A 25,197-nucleotide genomic window follows, 5' to 3' on the forward strand; every position below is an offset into this window, starting at 1 on the left:
TGCTGAGACACCAGGGAAGCCAGAAAACCCTTTGTTTTCATTTTCTGTCCTGTATGCTTCAAAAGGGCTTCCTTGGTGGCTCAGTGATTAAAGAGTCCACCAGCAATGCACGAAACCCAGGAGATGTGGATCCGATCCTGGAGCTGCAAAACTCTGGAGGAGGACATGGCACCCCACTCCCGTATTCTTGCCTGGAGAATCCCATGACAGAGGAGCCTGGCGGGCTACAGTCCATGGGGTCACAAAGAGTCGGACATGACTGAAGCGATGTAGCGTGCATGCAGGGTCAGTCTTCTGTGCAGGCATTAGGGGAAAACTCCATGGAGAGCACACGTTTGCATGCCTTCAGTTGCCTGGGACTTTACTATGCACACTGGATACATCCTCTTGGTGCTAATTCCAGATCCACACAGTGCTCCCAACCACAGGGTTTCTCAGAGGCCAAACAAGAAGGGATTCCTTTAAAGTTTCTGGATGCCTGTTCTAAGGATAAAATCAGAATGCAGTGCCTGAAAGAGGAAAGAAATGCTCAGAACACAGGGCGTGTGCTGCAGTCAGGGTGACAGTTTGGCTGGGAGTTGATGAGGGTGATGAGTAGAAGGTTTTCAGCCTCCAGTCTTGTACAAACCCTGCTGGGCACTCGATGAGGGCCTCATTCCTGTTCATTTTATGTGGCCGTTTTCTCCACGTTTCCGATTCTGGAGGTCAGGATAGACCTTGCAGTGCGAGGCGGCCGGTCCTGACTCCACTGGAGCACCCAACCTTCCTCGTGGTACACAGACTAAGGGTCCCCCTCCCCTCCGGGGTCCCCCTCCCTGCGGGGGTCCTACACACACTGGGGACAGCTCATCACCGTGATGGCTGGAGTCAGGCCTCTCGGGCCACTGGTGGGGGACACTCGGGGGACAGTCCTCCAACCTGCTGGGTGGCCGTGGGAGGTGGGGAGCCCTCCCCTGCACCCTGTCCACCCCATCTCCAGCCCAGCCTCTGTCTTGCAGGTGTCCCCGCGGCCGCCATGGGCAAGCAAAACAGCAAGCTGCGACCGGAAGTGCTGCAGGACCTGCGGGAGAACACGGAGTTCACGGACCATGAGCTGCAGGAGTGGTACAAGGGCTTCCTCAAGGACTGCCCCACCGGCCACCTGACCGTGGACGAGTTCAAGAAGATCTATGCCAACTTCTTCCCCTACGGCGACGCTTCCAAGTTCGCTGAGCACGTCTTCCGCACCTTTGACACCAATGGCGACGGCACCATCGACTTCAGGGAGTTCATCATCGCACTGAGCGTGACCTCGCGGGGCAAGCTGGAGCAGAAGCTCAAGTGGGCCTTCAGCATGTATGACCTCGACGGCAACGGCTACATCAGCCGCAGCGAGATGTTGGAGATCGTGCAGGTGCGCCCGGGGGGCGGGGCTGGCACCGGGGGCGGGGCCTCAGCAGACCGCGTTCACTCGGGGACCCCATGCGCGACTCCTCGGCCCGCCTCTGGACCTTCGGGGCCACGTGGCTGCCTGCCCCTCTATCCTGCCCTTCAGAAAATGACTGACTGTCACCTGACCAGCGGGCCCTTAGATGGTGATGAGACAAGCCACTGTTGGGCCTCCCAGATGGTGGCAGCGGCGGTTTAGTCGCTAAGTCCTGTCTGACCCTTGCGACGCCATGGACTGTGTAGCCTGCAGGCTCCTCTGTCCATAGCATTCTCGAGGCAAGAATACTGGAGTGGGTTGTCATTTCTTTCTCCAGGGGGGATCTTCCCAACCCAGGAATTGAACCCGGGTCTCCCGTATTACAGGCAGATTCTTTACCGCCTGAGCTATGGTGGAGCTAGTGGTAAAGAACGCACCTGCCAATGCAGGAGAAGGACCATTGTTTACCTATCATTGGTGGTACAAAGCCCTGGCCTACACGCCCCTGATGAGCTGTGGTCTTCCCAGTTCTAAGGGGAGGGGGTGTCATTCTCAGCCTTTCACAAACTCTGAGACTAGGTATGGTTGGGGTGGTGGTGGTGCGGGGGTATGATTTCCTGAGAGTTACCAGTTATTGTTCAGTTGCTGAGTTATGTCCAACTCTTTGAAACCCTGTGGATGGCAGTATGCCAGGCTTCCCTGTCCTTCACTACCTCTCAAGAGTTTGCTCTAACTCATGCCCATTGAGTCAGTGATGCCATCCAACCATCTCGTCCTCTGTCATCCCCTTCACTTCCTGCCCTCAATCTTTCCCAGCATCAGGGTCTTTTCCAATGAGTCAAAGGTGGCGGAGTAACGGAGCTGGGAATTAAAAAGAGAGGACCCTTGACACTTGCGAAAGGCACTGCCATATTCCCCTATTTAAGAATGCAATAGACAGCTTGTCATGTCCTCAGGAACACACAGTTGTAAAGCCAGACTGAGACATTGGTGGTGACGGAATAGGCTCTGGCCCAGGAAGCGCCACTTCAGAAAGCTCTTCTCTCCTGTCAATGACTCTGGCAAGGGAAGCTGTTTTCTGGCAAGAAACCAAGTTTTGTTCACTTCCCCAGGTTCCCAGGTGCCTCTGCTCCCTGGGTCCCCACCCCCTGCTCCCCCACTCCTGGAGCCTGGGAACTCAGTTCTAGAATTCCTCAGAGGAGGTGTTCTCTAGTCCACACAGTAGAAACTTCTGGACTAAACTACACACAGAGGGTATCAAACTCAGGAGCTCCTTGATCAGCAGCAAGTAGCCTGACCCGTTTCCCAAACAGGTGATTTGCACGCATGAGAATAAACCAGCACAGGTTCAAGGGAAACTGTCCTTCAGCCATTGATCCTGGCTCTTAGCGACAAGCAGTAGTGGAAAGAAGAGATCTGCTTCTGGGGAATCACCTGTCCCGACCTACCTCCTGGCCCTCACCCTCCTCTGTCACTGGCCAAGCAGACTGGCTGGGCCAAAGCTTACAGACACGGCAGAGCTGTGAGAGCCGAAAGGGGTGCCTTCCTGTCCAGATGGGATCTGGCTGCTAGGCCCCCAGACCGAGTTCCTAAACCCTAAGCACCTTCCCCCTTTGTCGGCAGATGCTAAGCAGGATGCCTGGCTGCTACACCTTCATCAAAACAGACTGGGCTCCAAGTTCATCACAGCCCAGCAGAGACAGGGAGGGTCTTGGCTCTGCATTCTCCGCACTCGGACGAGTGCCTGGCTCTGTCCCAGGAGGGAGGCCTGTCCCAGGAGGGAGGCCTGTCCCAGGAGGGGGGCCTGTCCCAGGAAGCGGGCCTGTCCCAGGAGGCAGGGCTGTCCCAGGAGGCCCTGAAAGACACACTTGCTGTGCGGTGAGGCCTTATCACCCCTGCCTGCAGGTGGAGAGGGGCCAAGGAGTACAGAGTATAATAGATACAAGAAGCCTCACCTGGGGTCATTCTTTCTGGTTTGGTTTTGTAAACCTGCTTTTTAAGACATTACAGCTTCCAGGTTTCTGCTGTTCTTGGTCTGTTTGTGGAATGAGAGTATCAGTCAGTCAAGCCATTTCCACATAGAATCCCAAGTAGCACAGCCCCCTCACTCTCACATGTTACTCTGATGAGCTGCTGGTCACCGGCTTCATCATGGCCCCCTGGACACACACACACACACACACACACACACACACTGATGCACATATACACACGCACACACCACTACGCCTGGACTCTTGGACAGAGACGGCCTGCATGGTGCCGAGCCCTCGGATGGCAGCATCCTGAAGAGAAGGTTCTCGGTCCTGCTGGAGAGACCCATGGGCCCCGGGCCTGTCCTTTCTGGGGCTGGTGGTGTGGTTTCCCCTGGGAGTTGCAGAGGCTAGCTTTTCTTGCTTCTCACCGAGGTACAGCAATCCCATAGTCAAATATTTGTGGCTAAGCGTGCCGCGTGATGCACCGTGCACACACATGTCCGTGTTGCCGAGTGAGTGAGGGGGCGTCCCCAGCCGCCCCCCTCCAGAAGGCCTGAGAGCTGTCCCACTTCCCGCCCCCAGACAGCCCCAGTCTTGCCGCTGTCAGAGTGGGTCATTTCACCTGCTCTTGAACCTCACATAAATGAGGCTGGCTTCCTTTTGCTCATGAGCTGTCTGCAATATGCATGCACGGTATTGGGAAAAGCCCCGGAACATTCCAGGAGGGGAGGGTCCTGGAGCTGGTGGGCAGCCCAGCCTCTCCTCCTGCCGTGGGCGAGGGTAGGGGGGCAGATCAGGCCTGTGCCCCATCCCCCCAGGAGCACCCAGAACCTCTAAGCACACGCATCTGTGTGGCCCTTTGCAGGCGATATATAAAATGGTGTCCTCCGTGATGAAGATGCCAGAGGACGAGTCCACGCCGGAGAAACGCACAGACAAGATCTTCAGGCAGATGGATACCAACAATGACGGTAGGACCCCCGCATGTCTGTGCCGCGCTGCCGGGAGCAGAGAGGCGTTTGGGGCCCTTCCCTGCAGCTTCTGGGACCTTGCCTAGCCCAGCCCTGGCCAGTGCAGCTATGCTGAGAGCTGGGCTTCGGAGACCAGTGTCCTGCCCCCTGAGCGGTAGTCTCGTCGCTTCTAGAATGGGGAGACTGTGGGCCTGTGGGCGTGTCCCAGGGAAGAAGAGGCAGGTGTACCCATGGCACCTGGGTTGGAATCAGGTGTCCTGGGTGGTAGATGGATGGATGGCCCCCCACCATCCCTCCTCCAGGCCCCAGTGGCCCCAGCGACTGTCGGAAGGTGCTGGCCTGCAGCAGCTGTGCCAGGCTTGGTGGGACCACACCACAGCAGAAGTGGTGGGTTTTGGCGGGGGACGGCCATGGGAGCCTGGCAGGGAGGATGTGCCCTGTGTTTCCTTCTCTGCCTCGGCTGTGAGCTTCTTTGGGGTCCACGCCAGGGAGGGTAACCATGAAACAGGATGGATCCGCACAAAGTGCAGCCCCAGAGCCATGTCAAATTTGCTTTTGAAGAATAAAGAAACGCGGCGTTTAGAAAAGAAAAAGAGAAAATACCTGCTGCGCTGTGCTTGGGGGTTGAAAATAAGTTAATGCATGGGAAAGCCCCCCACTCCCTGGCCGAACCTTTAAGTGCTGTTTGCAGATGAAGGCAAATGACTGAGCCAGCAGGGGAGGGGCATGGTGGGGCTGCAAGCACATCAACCCATGGAGACAGTTTTCAAAACACGATCAACGTAAGACAGCCTTGCGCCTGGTGTGGCCTTTGGGCAGATTCACAAAGCATGTCTTCCACCCTCCAGGGTAGCAAGGCACAGGCTTTGGATTCAATAGATCTGTTCCAGCAGTCTTGGCTTTTCCGAACCTCAGTTTACTCTTCTGTGAAATGGGGATAATAATTCAGTCTCTTGTGGTTGTGAGGATCCGGAGGATCTGCTCTGACCTCTCAGCTCTGTGCCTCTTCCCAGGCTGTCCGTGAACCAGGGCCTGCACTTCTCCTGTGAGCCCCGGGATCGGCCCTGAAGCTTGGGGAGGGGGCAGGAGAGGCAGTGTTGGAGGAGAGGAGAGTGAAGCAGGGGTGTGCAGAATTCAGCCCTCGTCCTTCTCTGGGTTTGCCCCACACCCTTCCCACCTTCCCGGCCCCTCCTCAGAAAGCACAGGTAGTTGCTGAGGCCACGGGTCCTGAGTCTGGCGGAGCACCAGGAGCACCCTGATGGCTGCGGACAGACTGTGCTCAGGGGCCCCCATCCCCTTGCCAGCCCCGCTTTCTGCCCAGAGGAGAGGCCAGTGCTTTCATTAGCTCGTTGCCCTGAGTAAGTAAGTGTTAATCACTCAGTCGTGCCCAACTCTTTGCGATCCCCATGGACTGCAGCCCACCAGGCTCCTGTGTCCATGAGATTTTCCAGGCAAGGATATTGGAGTGGGTTGCCATTTCCTTCTCCAGGGGATCTTCCTGACCCAGGGATCAAACTCGGGTCTCCGGTACTGCAGGCAGATTCTTTACCAGCTGAGCTACATGGGAAGCCCCTTGCCCTGAGTGGTCAGGGTAAAGTCTTCGTTAACCGTATGAACAGTCACAAAGCCCAGTAGTCCTCTGCATCATCCCAGGAGCCTCCTTTTCTGCCGGGGAGATGACTGCTCCCCTTCCCAATCTATCCCTTTGCCTGGGGTGGTTTAGTCTCCTGCTGGGGATGCTCTGGGGGTGTTCACGCCTTTGAGACAGGCATGGCTGTGATCCCCCCACACAGATGAAGACCCTGGGACGTGGAGAGGTGGGTCGCTTGCCTGTGGAGGCAGAGCTAAGTGCCCACCAGTGTGCTGGGCATGGCCCCAAGCTCCTGTGTTGGGGTCACTGGCTCTATTTCGTTTTACAGCTACAGAGGCAAGACCGAGGTTCCCCCAAGGCACAGGTTGCCAGAATGCAGGGTCTGCTTCAAACCTAGGTCCCTCCCATATCTGTATCTTGGGAGAAGTACCACGTGATCAGTGAAAGCCAAACGGGTTTTTCCAGAAATGCCTTCAAAGCGCGTGGAGCCTGGACAGCATCCCGCCTCTAGAGGGCTCGAGACTTGGACCCCAGGAGGCTTCCCCGACCCAGGAGCTGTCCGTGTGTTCTCCCGAGGGTGGCAAACAGTGAGCATTGGCTAACTCCTGTTTCTCCTGTCCTCCTTCCTGCAGGCAAACTGTCCCTGGAAGAATTCATCAAAGGTGCCAAGAGCGACCCATCCATCGTCCGGTTGTTACAGTGTGACCCCAGCAGTGCAAGTCAGTTCTAAGGGGTTGGCGTCTGGACAGTGCAGAGAAACACAGGCTTGTCTTGCCATTTAAGCTTTGCTTGCAAAAGTGGATGCCTCCTCAATCATTCCTGCTCTCCCGGGGCGGCCAGGCAACACGTCACTGCACCTGCCTGCCAGGCAGCTGTGCCCCACTCCTCACCTGGCCTCCTCCCACCCCCACCCCGCCCCGGTCCCTCCAGGATGACATCCTGGGGATGTGTTTACGTGCAGGGCTCATGGTGTCCTCACTTTCGGGGCACCTCCCAGCCCACAGGGAGCCCTGAGGACACGCCAAGGATACCAGTGGGACTTTCTGAGATCGCGCCAAGGCCAGCCGATTGATCTGTGATGGCAGGTGACTCTGTGGGAAAGATGGGGACAAGAACAGAGGGAGAGGAGACGGGCAAGCCCTCCCCGTGCATGGCTCCACCCAGCTCGTTTGTTTCCTCCGACCAAAACCGCTTGCACGTATATATACCGTGGTCTCCTTTTAATATATAAATTATACGTACGGTGATGTGAAATGTAACGTGTAGGTTCCGTATTTAATGCCTTGATTGCCTTTGAAGTGTGGTTCCCTCGTGGCCTGTGATTCCCACCCCCCGGCCCCCCCGAGCCTGGTTACTTTGTGGTATTTATGCCCTCAATCTGCCCTTCTCCAAAGGACATGCATGCATGCCCAGGGCTGTGGAGACCCTCCTGTCCATGTCGTGAACGCAGGTGTCTCTGTGAGGCTTGTCCTCCCTGTTGATTGGTCTGGCATTCCCTGTATTAAAATGATCAAATAAACAGGAGGTGTCTGAGTCTTCTGTTGGCCTGCGACAGCCCCGGCTCGGCTGCCGTGGCCTGAGCGCTCTCTGGACAGGTGGCCTCTGTGGGTCCAGCTGCTCATTGTAAACTGGGCTGCCCCTGTGTCCCTGCGGCCATCACTGTGTCTATAAATCCTGTGCAACCTCTCCTTCCATCTCTGCCTAATGCCAAGAAATACGTGGAAATAAAACATGACTGTTCTTGGGGGTTTGATGGCCAGGCTTCTGCCTCCTTCCCTCCGTCCCCCAGCTTCTCTGCCCCCCGCCCCCAGCCCAGCCCCATGGTTTAATCAGCAAGGTTGTGAGACTACACATCCCCAGCAATGACAGGGCCTAGACTCTGGGCATACGCACCGGCTAGGAGGGCGGGCAGGCCTGGTTTCTCAGGCTGTGGCCATCAAAATGCTTCTGGTTTCAGAAGCAGCAGAAGGGGCCTTAACTGTGGGCAAGGTGGGCACCACCTTGTCAGCCTGGCTGACACTGCATCTGAGGGGCATCACTAAGGACGTTCTGGTTCTTTCCGCTGCCCCACCACCCTGCCCCTGGCCTCTGAGGCAGCTTCTGTCCACACCCTTGAATCCTTGGGGTCCCTGCAGGGTAAGTGAGGCTGACACGGGAGCCTTCCAAGACAGGACAAGAAGTGGCCCTGGCTTATTTCTTCCTTAAAAGGGAAGAGAACTTTCCAAAATTCTCCTGCCCACCTCACCCTGGCCAGGCTTCTCGATGCCTTGGCCTGGAGAGTGAGGTGCCTAGAGGCACCCAGGGTGACAAGGGCCCCTCCCCCAGGGGGCGTGCCACCAGGACGGGTGGACAGGACTGAGGTTCTGGTTCCAGTGTCCGTCACACCCGCCCACGGGCCAGGTGACCGCTCTTGAGTCTCACCTGGAGAAAGGCAGGTGATCGAGGTAAGTGGGCAAGCATGTAGGCTGCCCCACAGCAGAGACACTGGCTGTTTTTAGTCAACTTAATATCTTTTAGGACTCCATGCCTGTGATAGAAAGTGTGAGCCCCGTCTGCTAGTGCTTTTGCGGTCAATGGCATCGCCAAGTCCAAACCTTCATGGGCAGTGTCCACAGGGATGGGATGAGAGCGGGAGGCCAGGTGACCTGGGGCACTTGCTACCATGAGGCCGCATCTGATGGTGCCATGATGAGGGGTGCAGAGGAGGCTGCAGTGCTGCTAACAGGATATTGCCCAGTAACGAGGCATAGATGGGAGTGACTGCAGGTGCAGAGTTTGCCATAGAAACAGACAACAGAATGTCTCTCTCTCCCTCGGTGGTGGTGTTTAGTTGCTAAGTCACTTTTGCAACCCCACGGACTGATCCTAAAGGAAATCAACCCTGAATATTCATTGGAAGTACTGATGCTGAAGCTGAAGCCCCGACACTTTGGCCACCTGATGCAAAGACCAGACTCATTGTAAAAGACCTTGATGGGAAAAATTAAGGGCAGGAGGAAAAGGGGGCAACAGAGGATGAGATGGTTGGAAGATATCGGTGATTCAATGGACTTGAGTTTGTGCAAACTCCAGGAGATAGTTAAGAACAGGGAAGCCTGGTGTGCTGCAGTTCATGGGGTCGCAAAGAGCCGGACGTAACTGAGCGACTCAGTAATAGCAGCAACAATGGACTGTAGCTTGTCAGGCTCCTTCTGTCCATGGGATTTCCCAGGCAAGAATATTGGAGTGGGTTTTCATTTCCTTCTCCAGGGGATCTTCCTGACCCAGGATTTGAACCCCATGTCTCCTACATGTGGGTTCTTTACCACTGGGCCACCAGGGAAGCGCCTCCCTCTGAATACTTATTCACGTATATGGTGGTGGGGTTGGGTTGGGGGATGGGAAAGAGAGAGGCATTGTAAGGAACTGGCTGATAGGATTATGGGGGCTGAATGGTCCCAAGATTGGCCAGCTGGAGACCCAGGAGAGCCTACGGCATTTGTTCCAGTCTGGGTCTGAAGGCAGGAGCCCGTGGTCCCAGCCCAAGACCGCCAGGCAGAGAACAGAGCCTCAGTTCAGCCCTTGTTCTAGTCGGCCCTTTGGATGAGGTTCTCACCCTGGTGGGAAGCCCTACAGTACTGTCTGCTAATGCAGTGTTAACCTCATCCAGAAACACCCTCACAGACACACTCAGAATAGCGTCGAACCACCCGCCAGGACACCCATGACCCAGCCACACAGACATAAAATAACCATCCCTGTGCTTCCACACAAATGGGAAGGATGTGGATCTGGGGTCCTGGTGGGCCCTGCCCCAACAGAAGCTCACAGAAGCTCACAGAAGTCATGGTGGTTCCTTAGGGAGTCATCGGCGATGAGGACCTGCCCTAAGGAAGGGAAGGGACCACCCACAGGCCTGTCACTGACTCGGGGACTCCCTTAGAAGCTGTCCGTACCCCTCAGGTCCCAGGAAGTTAATGGCAGAAGGAGAACCAGTCAGATTATCTTACCCCCCACCCCCCACGTGGCCCCTTTCACTGTGTGTGTGCGTGTGTGCAGGGCGACAGGCAGTGTGGTTTCTGCAGGCAGGGCTCGGTGGGACTCGGGGGTCCAGTGAGGATATGTGTCTGTCCTGCGGGGCAGTGCCATGGACGCGTGCAGGAGGAACAACCCACATAGACACTGGGTGTTGAGGGTCCCATGCGTCCAGCCTGCATCAGCAGCAGGCAAGTGGCCCCTGGGGACCAGTGTGAGGCTGTGTCGGGTGCCAGCCTTGCAGCTCCTTCCAGGTGGGTGGGGGAGGGACCTGAGCCCCCTGCCCCGGCTAGCCCGGGCTGCTTTCACAGTGGGGGCAGCCCCGGACCCTGTCCCCAGCTTGTGGCCTCCGTGAACGTCGTGCCTTTCTCAAGACTCTATGCCAATGGAGCTGAAAACTTTCTTCCAGAAGGTCACCCCACCCCTCCCGGGTACCCTTCACAGTGCCCCCACTTGCCTTGCTCACAGCGCTCTTCCCCTTGAACTGACCTCGCAGTTCACCCCTTCCCCTCCCCGGAGCCAGTGCCCAGCCTGGCTTGGCATTAGCTGCTCAGGGTGTTCCCTTGGTGGCCTCCTAGTTAGGACTCTGGGCCTTCACTGCAGTGGCCTGGGTTTGATCCCTGGTTGGGGTCATGAGGTCCCACAAGCTGAGCAGAGCAGCTTAAAACAAAAGGCAAAAAAACCAGAAGTTCTGAATGAGTGAGTGAATGAATGAAGAGTAAGTGTTGGGGAGTCCCCAGTGGCACAGTGGATAGGAGTCTACCTGCCAGCGCAGGAGATGTGGGTTCAGTCCTTGGCCTGGGAAGATTCCACATGCCACCAAGCAACTAAGCCCGCATGCCACAACTGCTGAGCCCGACAACAAGAGAAGGCCCCGCAATGAGGCGCCACCCCCCCCCCCGCCCTCTGCAACTAGAGAAAGCCTGAGTAGCAACAAAGACCCAGCACCACCAAAATACTAAATTAATTTTTTTAAAAGTCAGTATTGGGGGCCCACCTTATGGTCTGGAACTGCACCCAGTGGGCCCTGGACACAGAGGCAGAGGAACAGGTCCCAGCCTGGCCACTGATAACCACATGACCCTGGACACATGCGACAGGGACCCAGAGAGCCAGGGGTGCTGCCCTTGACCCTGTAGGTCAGCTGGCAGAGGGGTGGGGCGGGCAGGTGCAGGGCCTCAAGGGAGGGCAAGGATACCTATGGGCCAAGACCTGCCCCTCTGACCGTCTAGCTCAGAGCAAGGACTGCGAACAGCTCACGGCTTCTCCAGAGAGAGGGGCCAGAGCCAGGGTCGGACCAGGCACCTGGGGTAGGAAAAGCATGGACCCAGGGCCGTGCAAAAATGGAGAGGGAGGCACACCAGCAGCCATTGGTACCCTGGTCCCAACGTGTGGGGACAAGCAGGACCTGGGGCTGGGCATCAAGGGCTGGTCAGTGGGTGAGGGGAGATAAGGGCAGCGCCCCTCGGCTTCCCACACCACCGCGCTTCAATAGGGGGAGAGGAGGGCTTGTCTTCACAGCCAGGGTGGGAGGGGTGGCCCACCGTGTCACCAAGCATGCTGTGGGCACCTCAGGAGCCCAGGGTGGGGGCATCACCCACCTGGTACAGGCAGGAGGTGAGAACAAAGGCTATGGGGGACCACCAGCTCTTCCCTGGGTGTGAGGCAGGAATGAAGGCTGGGCTCACCTTGAGGGGCTTCACCTGTGCTCAGGAAGATTCTGGGGAAGCAGCCTGGTCCAGGACAAGCTGTCTGGAGCCTCAGAGCCTAGATACCCGGTGTGGCTGGCCCTGGATCTCCCTCTGAGCTGGGCGATGTTCCAGTGCCCACAGCCCTCCTGTCACAGTCAGGCCTCTACCAGTGGCATCTGTCGAGTGGCTAAATGTTAGTGTTAGTCACTCAGTAATGTCGGACTCTGCAACCCCATGGACTGTAGCCCACCAGGCTCCTCTGTCCATGGAATTCTCCAGGCAAGAATACTGGAGTGGGTTGCCATGCCCTCCTCCAGGGGGTCTTCCCGACTGAGGGATCGAACGTGCATCTCTTACAGACCCAGGGATCGAACGTGCATCTCTTAGGTCTGCTGCATTGGCAGGCAGAGTCTTTACCACTGAGCCATCAAGGAAGCAGGACCTGACAGCTTGGTGGCAGTGCAAGACCACAGAGGAGTCTCAAGCACGAGGCGCTGCTGCCCTCTGGTGGCCGTGGCTGGGAGGGCCGTCTAGGCTTGAGTGCGCAAACCCCCCAGCCTGGTTTAGGAAACTCCGGGACCAGATTCGTATCTGAGCTTTCTCTCTCTGCCCCATTTGACAGGTGAAGAGCTTGAGGCCCAGGGGTGACCTGATTTTCCGTGAGACACAGCAAACAGAAGGTGCAGCTGGGCTCCTGGTGCCCAGGACTTGGAATCCCTGTTGATAGGGTTGTCACATAAAATAACAGGGTGACCAGCCAGCAAGTAGAGTAACCTAAAAAAACCTGACAGAGAGGGATGGAGTCTGCATAGACATGCAAGGTCACCATCTTCAGGGTCACTATGAGGGGTACGAGGAGCAGAGAGCTACAGAGGACAGGCTGAGTGGAGCCTGTGCAGCACCAAGGATGGTCAGCTGGGAGGCTAGAGAGGGCTGTCGAAGGCCTGGACAGTAGTGTGTGCGCAGGCTTCCGGCTTGGCTCGCAGTGCAGGCTGGTCTAGGTGAAGACTCAGGTCTGACCTTGGCCCCAGGGGGTGACTCCAGATGGGGCAGAGCCCCCCTCCCTGGCGGGGGTGGGGGCGAGGGAGAGGCAGGGGTGAAGTCCTTATCCCCAGGGGCTCTGATGTCTCCATTAGCCTCCAGAGCTGGGTGGGCACAAGTCAGAGCCCCCTCACCCTGAAAAGTTGCCAAGGAGGCCTTGGTCAAGCCCACCCAAGACCCCGACCAAGCTCCCCGGCCCTTGTTTAGCAGCTCATGGGCACAGGAGCCACATAACAGGATTTTTCTGTTTCCTCACCTGGGAGGCATATTTTATATAATTCCTTTAAAGTCAGCAATAGACACATATAAAAGTGCGCATGAAGTCAGTCTGCACTCGCCTCCTCAGGCCCTCCATTTTCCTACTACGTCTCTGTCAGTTCTTCCAAAAGTTTCTGTATATGCAGGTAGGTATGCGTGTGCACAAAGTTTGGTTTGCTCTTTGTACAGACAGTAGCTCACCACACACCCACGGTCCCCACCAGCTCTGGCAGGGCCCTGCGTCTCGCAGTGGCTGTGTCCCAGTGATCATCTCAATGGTTCCCTCCTGGTGAACACACATTTGCTTCTCATATGTGCTATACAGACACTGTTACAATGAAAAGTCTAGTAAGTGGCCATGTCCGAGATTTCTTACAAGTTAGAATTCTTGGGGCAAAGAAAATGTGGATTCTTTTTTTAATTGTGCATTTGTTTGGGGCTTTACTGGGTCTTCGTTGCTGTACCGGCTTTTTCTCTAGTTGTGGTAAGATGGGCTTCTCACTGCAGTGACTTCTCGTGTGACACACAGGCTTGAGGGCATGTGGGCTCAGTTGTGGCTCCAACTCTAAAGCACACATATGCTCAGTAGCTGTGGCTCCCAGACTCTAAAGCACATGCTCATCAGCTGTGGCACACGGGCTTAGCTGCCCCACGGCATGTGAGATCTACTCAGATCAGGGATTGAATCTGTGTCTCCTGCACTGGCAGGCGGATTCTTTACCACAGAGCCCCCGGGGAAGCCTAGATAATTTTTCAAATTGCCAGATTCCCTCAAGAGTTTATTCATATTCTTGCCTTCCCATCTGCCATGGGTGAGCTTGCCCGCTTACCCAGCTGGGGGAGTGAATTCTATCTTTGCCAAACTGATGGCTGAGATTCTCATAGTTCTAAAGGTTTGTTTCAAGTTTTCTGTGAAGAGTTCATATCTTGCCCACTTTCTACAGCATTGTTCCTCTTTTATTGATTTTTTTGGAACTTTTATTATGAATAAAATCGGCTACTTCTATGTGTTTTTTTCCCCTTTGCCCCCTACATTTTTTACTTCAAATGTTTTCTTCTAATAGCTTCGTGGCCTAATCCATCACAGTGAAAACTTACACCTGGCGTTTATTGTGGTACAAGGAGCGTTAGCACCTTCTACTTTCCCAGGGGGTTACCTGTTGTCCCACAGCCCATCCTGTCTGACGTGGGCCCAGCAACCTGCGTTTTGAGACGCCCCCAAGTGACTCGAATAAAGACCTGCCTGGCTTGCCTTCACCTTGGACCAGGAGCCCCTCCTAGTGGGGGCCTGTGTGGGGACTCCAGCACCGTGTCAGCATCTTATGAAGGCCTGAGCTGTCCACTTCAAACCAAGGTCTGTGTCTGCGAATGAGAGACAGTACTATCTTTAGTCTGCACTGCCACCTAGAACCTTCTAAGAGGGTCCCAGAGGTAGTGTTGACACCCATCCAGCTGTCTGAGCTCTCCATCCTCTTGCCAAACTCGCATGCTCATGCCCAGGTGTAGGGGCCAGGTGAGGTCATTTGGGCCAGCCCAGGCCATGTCACCATAGACTCCAAGTGGCTTCACCAAACCCTCAGGCGCCAGGTTCAGAGGCTGTGGTGTGGTTGTCATGGGACCTCTTGCGACTACTTCCGTCCCCACCAGCACTGGCTGGCTGGTCATACTACTTTACCTAAAGTGAGGGAAGAGCAGTTCCTAAGCCCTCAGTACAGCCTACTTTTTGAGGGGAAACCCTCTTTTCAATCCATAATCAGCACTTAGGAATAACAAGGTACAACTTCTGAAAGACTACCAAAACCTTGGTGTCTAGCTTGTACTTCCTGGCACTAATCTACACAGAACAATTTCTCTATCTTGAACTTTAGTGGGCAGATTCAGGACCCAGACAAGGATCTGCTCACAGGAAGTGGGGCAGACTGTTCACTTGAGTTCTTCTGCCTCTTCCGCCCAGACTTCGCCAGACCTACTTTCTCTGTGGCTCCTGAGAGGTCTCACTCAGTGGTCTGCCAACTAGAGCAGTGCTCTCAGGTCCAAGGACACCAGGAGTGGTGATGAGCCAAGGCCTAGTCTGGCTAAGCGGCCAGGAGGCAACAGGCGTCACAGCAGTGTGTCCAGGTGGAACTCAGGCCTGGGGGAAAGCGGCTTTTCAGAAACTACGAAGTCACTCCCCTCAACTCCTTGGTAAAGGTACTAATAGCATCAAAAGTACTTAATCCAGCCCCTGAGAGGCAAGACGCTACAGCCTCCCTGTCTGTGCCTGTGTGCTATTCTCCCCATGTCCTTCTAACAGAGCTGGCGAGATACTCGATGTCACCTGCAGGGACTGGGGCCGGTGAGAGACTTACTCAAGAGACTCTGGCTTTTACATGGCCTGCCCTCCTGTCCAGAGCTACGGCAGGGATTCACAATTCCCTCTTGGAAATCTAAATGCAAGCCTGCCACCCTTTTTCTGAGGTGAAGGGTAAAAGAGAATACAAAAGGCCAAGGTCAGATAAGAGCTGCAACTCTGTAACAAGCTAGTTTGTAACTGTACCTTTTCCTGTGTGTGAAGTCAAGGTGCAAATATGAGACTGGTCTCTGGAGGCAAGGCTCAGAGGGCCCTGTGTACCTCGCCTAGGCAGCTGCTGTGACAGGCAAAGACCACTTAGTTAACAAGGGGCTCTGGCGTACCAAGCTCAGTCAGCATCCAGGGTGGGGAACCACTAACAGCTGAGGCTGCCCAAGGTCTCGCCTGTCCTTTTCCTCCCCCTGCCATGGGGTTAGATGCCCTCACTACTCTTCGAGACGCCACATCAGACTTTCTCCAGGACTCAGACTTGAAATAAAAATGTCAAAACAGAAAAAAAGTATTCCACGGATTTTTAAAACATTAAGAACGTGTCAACTCCTCAGTCTTCTGGGGCAATTTTCTCAGCCTACAGGGAAAAAAACCATAAAATTCCCACCTATAACACAAGCTCAGGTGAGCCACCGGAAATGAACACACCATAAAAACTTCCCAATGCCAAGTTATGTCAAGATCCTTTATTCCTTTTTGTTAAAACCGGTCACAACACTAAGCTTCTGGCCCACCCTGCTGATACACAAGCCACAAACGCTTGCTCAGCAGTTGAAGCCTTTAGTAGCATGTTTGAAAAGTGAATAAAAATCCATATAAAACAAATATTCAAATAGTTTCCATAGGAACACAGATAAGTGTGACCCCATCTCCCAGTCTTCCACATTGGTGCACCTGTGCCAACCCTACTCACATAGACATCTCAGAACTAGCAGTAATTAAGTTAAATGGTCCCCCCCAAACCCTTAAATCAAGCTAACCTCGCAGTTAACAGCTACAAGAGTGGTATCTACACATTAATACGCGTGGAAGCGCAGGCTGCCGAGTGCCGCTTCATGCCGCTCTCCCGGGCACAGGACACAGGCAGGGGACTGACGTCCGGCTCCTCCACTCCGGGCGGGAAGTCCTGGGCCCGGATCTGCTGCATCAGTTGCCTGCAGGAGACAGGCGGCAGTCAGAAACCCTGAGTCACCGCTAACCAAGCGGCTCCACAGGGTGTGACACAGTAACTTATTCATGAGCCTATTTACATCTCTGGTTACTATGTCATCAGGAAGCAATTCAATGTAGTACTACAGCAAGCATTTCTTCAGAACCATCTTTTTGCTAAGAAGGAAACCACAAGTCACATGCACTAGTTAAAGTACTCTAGGTACAGAAATAGACTGACCAGCCTTTTCTAAATCAACTGTGCCTTAAAATTCTGCAACTATATACATCACTATTATTGGAGGAATTTTCCTTTCATTGTAATTATTCCAAAATTTCTAAAGCATATATTCTTAATATGGGGAGAAAAACAAAAATAATTATTATTTAATTCTAAGCAATTTCTTAATTCTATTGGACAAGAACAAGCATAATCAACCCTGGAAGGTACCTAATTCTTATCAGAACCAAACACACACTGTCACTAACCACGTTGGCCCTGACATCACATAGTAGATGGTGGGTCTCTGGAATCCATTGAAGGTAGAAGCAGCAGCAACAGTGTAAGCACCCATGTTCTCAAAGAGCATCCAATCGCCCACATGCATCTCAGGTAGGTTACAGCGCTCAACAATGCGGTCCAGGCCGTCACAGGTCGGTCCCCAGATGCTGGATGAATAATACTTCTCGTCTGGTTTGGGTCTCTACATTTGAGACAGAGAAACACACCTGCTTACACTTGTTCTGACCAGCCATCTTCCCACTGGTGTATACAACACATTCGGAAGGTACCTTCTGCAGAAGAGGCTTCACGTGCGCGTGGTCGTAAAGAATGCAGTTGAAGGAGCCATATACTCCATCGTTCACGTAATACATGAACGTCCGTTCACTAGACTCCTCTTCATCTAGAAAAGCAAATTTAAAAAAACAAAATGATTAGAAAAGCAGAAATAGTCTCAACTACCACTTAACCATTTTGGGTACGAACTTTCAGTATATATGTGCAATGACTCAATCTTGATACCTACCATCAGAGCCTGTCTGTTCCTTTAATACAAGTTTTTTGGCAATAATATTAACTGCGAGCGTGAAAGCTGATGCAACATAGTATCTGCCTGGCTCAGCTATGATTCTCACTCCAGAGTCGGATGGAAAATACTTGTCCAGTGCTGGGTTGATTACACTGGTGATCTACCAGAGACAGACAGAAAAGAGTAATTGGTCATCAAGGGGAACTCACATGGGGCAGCGCTTTGAAACACATCAAAAACACTGAGAGCTGCCATCAGCAGAGGTTTATCTTCAAACAGCAAAAGATAAACACCTCCCTGAAAACCAGTCTGCATATCCTGTGGTTTCATTTTGATTCCCCTCAAGACTTTTTACTCTTTAATAAGATGTTATGGTATGATTTTATTAAGCAATGGGACAAATTTATTACCAGTGCCTAAATATTTTTATCTAACATATAAATATATACTTACTAACAAGGTAAACTCTGTATTCTTCCTATTCACATAAATTTTAACAAAGTATGGATTTTATAAGTAAGTAGCATATAATGGCTTACCTTCAATGACTAAAAAACAACATTCTAAGTAAAGGAAGCACAAAATCTAGCAAATGATGTACTAAAGTCAGCAGGTTCTCTTAACTCCACAGTGACAGTCCTCAATTTTCCTAAGACTTTTGAAAATACTGTCTCATTTTATTTTAGAAAACTATTAAGATAATACAGGGCTTCCCTGGTGGCCCAGAGAATAAAGAATCTGCCTGCAACGCACAAGACCCAGGTTTGATCCCTGGCTTGAGATGATCCCCAGAGAAGGAACTGGCTACCCACTCCAGGGGGTCACAAAGAGTTGGACACAACTGAGAGACTAATTAACTAACATAATACAATTTTAAATAGCACAGAAATCATTCAAAATACCACACCAAGTCATTCAAAATACCACACCAAGACATTTACTTTCATGTTTGTACAGTCCCTTCTGATGATTAGTTGTGACATATAAGTTTTGAAATATTTCAAAAAGGAACCAACTAAGAGCTACAGACTGTAATTTTGTTATAAATTACCTCTTCAAATTTAAGCTTTACATCCTCAGATCCAGGAAAGCCACCACCAATATCAAGCAGATACATGTTGAAACCAACCTCAGCCTAGAGTCAAGAAAATTAAGTCCATCAGCCAGATTAAAAAGCCATGAAAAACGTATACAGCAGGTTAAGGTTAAATATGTAATATGAGATGAATTTTACGAAGGTCAATTCTAGAACTGGGACAAGTTGTTAATGCCATCCCTGCCCCCTTCCTCACACATGGGGCTCACAGATACTCACGCCCATGTCAAAGACACAGCGGGCATCAGAGATGGCCTGCACAAAGGTCTCAGGATCAGTACAGCCACTTCCCACGTGGAAGCTGGTGTCAAAAATAAAAACACAAAAAACACACTATTTCTTACTATTTCTGGAAATAACTATTCATGGTAGAAGACTTATAAAACTTGCATTGTCTAATACTTCATCTCCATCCCTGCCATCACCAAGATCTCACCTGACACCAATGACATCAATATCTAGCTCTTTCGCCCGTTCCAAAAGCAGCCTGCTGGTTTTGAGCGTGGCACCAAATTTGACACTAAGGCGACAGACTGCTTTGGAATCATCAGTGGCGATCCGCAAAACCAACCTAGAAGCAAGAAAAGTATATCAAATTTCCCACCGACACAAGATCACCTACAGCCGTGGTTAAAATAAGACTCCTTGGCTCTGATACCCTGTGGTCTGAGTCTAATTTGGTTTAACTCAGTACACAGATAATTTACTAGTATGGAAATCTAACAACTGGAAATTTGAGTTTGTTCACATTATACATGTCCCATATCTGATCCGCCCTCAAATGGAATAACTTACTTGGCCTTTGGATGTGCCCTGGCAACTTTCATCAGCTCAACTTCACTATCAAAAGTCATCATCTGGACTCCGTTATTGGCAGCATACTTAATCTGAGACACTTGTTTACATGGATTTGCATAGATAATCCTCTCTGGGGGCACCCCGAGACTCTGCACCAATTGTATTTCAGTCTGAAAAAGAGGTATTTACACATGTAGCTAATATATGGACAAGCTGGCCCATGTCCACTCTCTTTAGCATCCTCTGCTCAAGCAAAGCAATTCTGATCTTCCCTGCTGGGAGGGCCATTACAGACATCATTTGAGTTCTGCTGCTTTTGCTCACCTTGCTGGCACAGTCAAATCCTGTCCCAATGGCAGCAAGTGTCTTCACTATGGTTCTGCTATCATTGCATTTGACTGCATAAAAGGGGGTGACCCGAGGAAGAGCTTTCAACCATCTCAGATGTTTCTTCAGAATGTCTCCCAGGTCCGCAACATAGAAGGCATCCTTATCATCCTGCAGTAAGAGTGGTTACAGAAGACCCATCAGCAATTTAACAGATGTGACCAAGGCACAGCCTTCCCTTCACTTGCCCATCGTTCTCATGAACCCTAGTCAATCATGGACATGATAATCACAATTGTCACTGGAGGATCCACAGCCAATTAAATTCCCAATTCCCTAACAGGACATTTCCATAAGACCCCTCTGAAGTTTCCCATTCATCTGCCTAATATTCTCAAAGCTGCACTACCAGCATAGACTTCATATATACTTACAGAAGAAGAAACTTCATTAATTTTTTGGTCCAGAATGTCCTTGGCAGTAAAGCCTTCATCCAAGAAATGGCAGTCAAACTCTTCATTACTAAAGCTGTTCATGGTCTCTTGATGTCTTTTTGAGACACAACAAACTGCAAATAGGGCAGACAAATTTACTCAGAAGTTTTATTAATACTCAGTAACTCCTAAGATAAACTTGCAACAATCACAAATACTTACGTAGAAAATGTAAGAGATGGAATTTAAAGGGATTATGCCAACTTTTCACAAAGGCAATTCTCCAGGAATTCCAAGTCCACCGAAGATGCGTGTGCTCTCTGTACAGCAGTGGAAATGTTCGATAAACACACAATCTGCTGTCCACCTTCAGAACACATTAAATTGGAAGATCAGGTATTGACAGCACACACACACCCAAGAAGCAGGGCTACTAAAGCACCCTCCAGAGTGCTCATTCCCTAGGTTTGGAAATCCCATTATTTCTAGGTTTAAGTCCAATGGTTCTATAAATCTCAATGGAATGAGGACCTCACAGATTCAACACTAGAGTTTTTCAAACTCAACTTCCATATATAGTACTGTACTTAGTCACTCAGTCATGTCTGACTCTTTGTGACCCCATGGACTATAGCCTGCCAGGCTCCTCTGTCCATGGGATTCTCCAGGCAAGAATACTGGAGTGGGTTGCCATGCCCTTCTCCAGAGAATCTTCCCGACCCAGGAATGGAACCCAGGTCTTCCGCATTGCAGGCAGATTCTTCACCAGCTGAGCTACCAAGGAAGCCCATATATAGTTCTGTCCACCTCAAAAAAGGCACTCCAAACATTCCTGCTAAAATGCAGAATACAGGTTTCAGAAACTTTCCTGCACTCAGTCCACTGAGAGGGAAAAAGCTTCATGACAGCTTACTTTATTTCAGACCTGTTTCTCTTTAGAAGATTAAAACAGCATGATAGCAATTTTGCAAAGCTGCCATATAAACACCTTGCTATTTCCTACATTTGCTAAGTCTTATACAGAAGAACTTTTAGTGACCGACAGGCACTGTTATCAATTTACTGAGTGCTCTAAATTTTCCTGAGAAATGAGCTAATTTTCATGCTAGGCATGTGTTTTTTTTTAAAACATGCAATAAAAAAAAATCAATAGAATGTATTACAGCTGCTGTATCTAAATGGCAATCGATATTCTAAAACCAGCGCTGCCTACTAAACTACTTGGGATTCTGGGAATCCCAACTATCCTCACAGGCACTCTAACTTACATGATTGGCTATGAATGATAATCACCTGGGAGTTATTATCAACTATGAATTACAAAAATTAGCAAACAATGATTTCTGAATAAACAAAAATAAAGCTCATTTAACCATCAGAGCCACTGTCCTTGGCATTCTCGAAATGTGACATTGGTCAATGAGTTACCTTAAAGTTATTATTTTAACCTATTTAATCTCTGATAGGGAGGTCATCTTTTCCACTGTGCAACCCACTTCAGTGCCTGCAGCCTACTGGCAGAGGCCAGGCAATGGTTCGGGGCCGGGTTTGCTCTGGCATGGGACACTATGAGAGGCCCAGGGGGACGAGCCTGCCATAAATCCAAACCCATGCATGGGAGAACTTGCAAGACTTGATCTAATGTGACTTGCTGGCTTTGTCAACCTCCTAGCTTCCTAATTTGCCCTTAGGGGAAGGGAACAGACCGCCAGCACACACATTCTGTCTACAAAAGTTAACATTTAAATAGGGTCACCAGTGATAGACTGGGCCGTTTAGGGTTTTTAAAAAAAAAAAAAAAAAAAAAAAAAAAGACAACATTCAGGCTTAAATTTACAAGTGTGTATTTCTCTGAAACACATCACTATTAAGTATTTTGCTTCCTTGTATCTTTCAAAGCTTTTCTTCAGTAACTTTTGATACAGAGAAAGTTCACCCTAGAACACCTTTGGGTGTTTTTTTCTATATGGCTACGTTACTTAAACTGACATGGATTAGCAAAACATGGTCCTTCTCTGGTATGAAATTATTTTTTGCCAATTGGGAAACGTTAGACAGGTACCAACTCAAACCGCAACTGAAAATTTTACAAATCGATTAAATTTTAGGTTTGAATGAAATTAGCACATTTTGTCCTCCCTACTAGACACTCCTAAAAGGTTCTGCTCCCCACATCTTCCCTCGTTATTTCGGATTCTCAAACAGTCGGCCGTTTGGGGAAAATCTTGTGACTGGCTCCTACGTCTTAGTCGTTCGTCTGATCTTAATAATCTAAGGACTTTTCCTAAATCACCAAGTCAAAGATTCCATCAACATTTCTAAGTCCGGCCGAGCAGTATCAGTTACACACGGGTTATCTCAGCTCTAGCGATCTGAGTGGCTTTCTATATTGGGCCATTCGCTCTGTACACACAGCAGGGGGGGGGGGGACTGAAAAAAAAAAAAAAGGAAATTCCAGGGCAACACGGCGGAACGGCACGTGCACGGGAGGCCGGCACCCCGAGACTTGTGCCGGGCTCGCCTCCTGCCTCCTCCTGCACCTGCTGCCGGACCACCACATGGGTTTAAAAAAAATAGCGGCTGAAGGATCGATCTCCTCAAAGAGCTTCCGGCTCAGAAAACCCTCACTGACGTGGTTCAGAAAAGGTGAACCCTGGGCCGCCCCAGCGCCAGGCTGCCCTTGAGCCGGGAGGGGTCGGGTTCCGGCTCCACCCGGGACCCCCAAGGCCGACGGGCCGGGCTCTGCGACCACGTGTCCTCGCAGCTCCAGGGGCCCGCTATGCTCCGGCCTCCGGGACACGTGGCCGGCACCCCCCGCCCCTCACCCGCGCCAGCCCGCCCGCCCGCCGGCCTCCCTACCGCCCGGACGCGACCCCTCTTTTACCTCAGAGCGCAGGGGCGCGGCGGGCCAACCCCATGGAGACAACGCGCCGCCGCCGAGCGCTAAAGGACCCGCCGGCCGCCCCGCCGCCCCCGTCAGCCGCTCGCCCGGCCGCCCGCCGCCTCGCTCCCTCCCGCGGAGGACTGCCGGCCCGAGGTGGCGCCGGAGCGCTGGCAGAGGGGCGGCGGCGGCGGAGGCTGAGGGGGAACTGACAAAGCCCGGCGCGCCGCCGCGCCGCTACTTATAGCGCCGCGCGTGTCGTCATGGAGACACACCAGCTCAAACCAGCCGCGATCGGTTCCGTCCGGGCGTCCTCCCAGGGAGGGGGCGGGGCCAACTCGGGACGGGGAGAGGGAGGGGTGGGGGTCGCCGGCGGATCAACGTCAGCACCTCCCAGCCCCGCCCAACCCCGCCCCTCCCGGGCCCGCCGCCGGCCCACGCATGCGCACCAGCCGCGGGCTCCCCGGGGCTCCGCGCGCCTGGCTGGCCGCCTAAGGCGGGTAGCCGCTCGCACGCCAGCCGAAGGATTGCAAAACCTGCCTCTGAACGCCCGCCGGATGGCAGCCTGTGCGCCAAGCCAGCGCTCTCCTTCCACCTGGCATCAAATGCCGCGTGCCCTCGGGCAGAGAACGGAAATCGCTGGGCGCGAGCGGGCCACGTGGACCCCACCTGGCGGACCCCGGGCCCTTCTTTCTTTCTGCGGGGCGTCTGTATATGCCGGTGGGAGGACCTGGAGGTGATCCTGGAGCAGCTCCACCCCACGAAGAAGTGGGGCAGGAGGCAGAAGGGGCAGTGGTCAGCGGGCAAATTAAGAGGCACAGCTTTGGGCAGCTCTCGAGCCGCTGAGCGTATTGAACCGCGTCTGACATGTCCGGGTGTCTTCCTAGAAGGTAGCAGGCAGCCGAGGACATGCGAAGAGGCACGTTGCGCTTAAACCAGACTCGTCTAAGGGCGTTAGGGCAAGGGGTGGGAGGTAACAGGTCTGCAAGCCACCGGGCGATCCACTGTCCTTTGTATTGTTGTTCAGTCGCTCAATCGTTTCCGACTCTGCGACCCCAGGGATTGCAGCACGCCAGGCGTCCCTGTCCTTAACCATCTCCTCCTGGAGCTTGGTCAGACTCCTGCTGGTTGAGTCAGTGATGCCATCCAGCCATCTCATCCTCTGGCGTCCCCTTCTCCTGCCTTCAATCTTTCCCAGCATCGGGGTCTTTTTCTAATCAGTGGGCTCATCAAATCAGGTGGCCAAAGTATTGGAGCTTTATCCTCAGTCCTTCCAGTGAATATTCAGGATTTATTTCCTTTAGGATGGACTGGTTTGGTCTCCTTACAGTCCAAGGGACTCTCAAGAGTCTTCTCCAACACCACAGTTCGAAAGCATCAATTCTTCCGTGCTCAGCTTTCTTTATGGTCCAACTCCAACATCCATATATGACTACTGGGGAAACCATAGCTTTGACTATTCAGACCTTTGTTGGCAAAGTCATGTCTCCACTTTTTAATATGCTATCTAGGTTTGTCATAGCTTTTCTTCCAAGGAGCAAGCATCTTTTAATTTCATGGCTGCAGTCACCATCTGCAGTGATTTGGAGCCTAAGATAATAAAGTCTGTCAGGGTATTGGGTGGTGCTTATCAATGACTTCTCTGAGGGCAGCTGTGATTGGCTCGCTTTGGGAGAGTTACGTGAGTCCCAACACAACAACAGTGTCTACAGGAGGAATACATACGGCAAAAACTGGGAAACTGGGAGTCCCCAGGAGTGCAGCCAAGACCCTGGTGGGAGAACTGGCCTCTCCCAGATGCTGCCCACCCTCACCACCACTGCCGACCTTAGGGAGGCACGTGGGGCACTTTTTTCCCCTTGCATTTAAAATGTTCCTTCCCTTGTAGACAAAGTCCAACAGACACCATTATGTCCCAATGTAGGGTGTGACTGACCTGAGGGCTGCCGGTGGGAGTAAAAAGGTGTGAAACTAGCGCTAGCCACACAGTGAAGGGGACGAGCCTGGCAGAGCTCAGTGCTATAGTCTACCTTGGTCTCAATTTGCTGTGTGATCTTGGGTAAGTTACCTCCCTTCTCTGGGCCTCAGGAGAAAACGGGACTAGATGACCCAAGGATCTTCACTGCTACAAAAACCTCCTTTGTGAAGAGTACTAGTTTGATGAATGCAGAAGTGAATGAGTAACCTAGCTTT

At 52.2% G+C, this 25,197-nt stretch overlaps 2 protein-coding genes and 1 non-coding gene across 8 annotated transcripts in view; 1 reads left to right on the plus strand and 2 right to left on the minus strand.

Moving 5' to 3' along the window:
• HPCAL1 (hippocalcin like 1) overlaps nt 1–7,462 on the plus strand; it is a 117,714-nt gene extending 110,252 nt beyond the window's left edge. For 5 of the 6 annotated variants that reach the window (XM_042245145.1, XM_027965721.2, XM_042245146.2 and 2 more), the window contains 3 exons: nt 999–1,393; nt 4,247–4,352; nt 6,576–7,462. In XM_042245145.1, the coding sequence (XP_042101079.1) occupies nt 1,016–1,393; nt 4,247–4,352; nt 6,576–6,673 (582 nt within the window). In that variant the 5' untranslated portion in view covers nt 999–1,015 and the 3' untranslated portion in view covers nt 6,674–7,462. 6 annotated transcript variants of the gene reach the window in all.
• An 8,490-nt stretch (nt 7,463–15,952) lies between these two features.
• On the minus strand, nt 15,953–23,224 carry ODC1 (ornithine decarboxylase 1). The gene is made up of 12 exons (XM_015094220.4): nt 23,008–23,224; nt 20,346–20,490; nt 20,124–20,257; nt 19,687–19,860; nt 19,360–19,532; nt 19,001–19,135; nt 18,784–18,865; nt 18,520–18,603; nt 17,466–17,628; nt 17,230–17,342; nt 16,927–17,141; nt 15,953–16,442 (listed from the first exon to the last, which is right to left on the minus strand). The coding sequence occupies exons 3-12, from the start codon at nt 20,223–20,225 to the stop codon at nt 16,298–16,300; spliced, it is 1,386 nt and encodes a 461-aa protein (XP_014949706.2). The 5' UTR covers nt 20,226–20,257; nt 20,346–20,490; nt 23,008–23,224; the 3' UTR covers nt 15,953–16,297.
• Nucleotides 21,605–21,737, minus strand: LOC114114242 (small nucleolar RNA SNORA42/SNORA80 family). The gene has a single exon (XR_003589072.1). It is a non-coding gene; the product is annotated as a small nucleolar RNA SNORA42/SNORA80 family (small nucleolar RNA).
• Nucleotides 23,225–25,197: the final 1,973 nt, after the last annotated feature.

The sequence above is a fragment of the Ovis aries genome, chromosome 3 (genome assembly GCF_016772045.2).
Source record: "Ovis aries strain OAR_USU_Benz2616 breed Rambouillet chromosome 3, ARS-UI_Ramb_v3.0, whole genome shotgun sequence".
Lineage (NCBI taxonomy): Eukaryota > Metazoa > Chordata > Mammalia > Artiodactyla > Bovidae > Ovis > Ovis aries.

What these genes read in the sequence shown, in the direction of transcription:
- ODC1 (XM_015094220.4), bottom strand. Translation starts at nt 20,225, where the DNA reads ATGAACAGCTTTAGTAATGAAGAGTTTGACTGCCATTTCTTGGATGAA. An exon ending in TTAATGAAGTTTCTTCTTCT is followed by an intron (nt 19,861 to 20,123) that starts GTAAGTATATAT and finishes CTCTTACTGCAG; the next exon opens with GATGATAAGGATGCCTTCTA. An exon ending in GATTTGACTGTGCCAGCAAG is followed by an intron (nt 19,533 to 19,686) that starts GTGAGCAAAAGC and finishes CCTCTTTTTCAG; the next exon opens with ACTGAAATACAATTGGTGCA.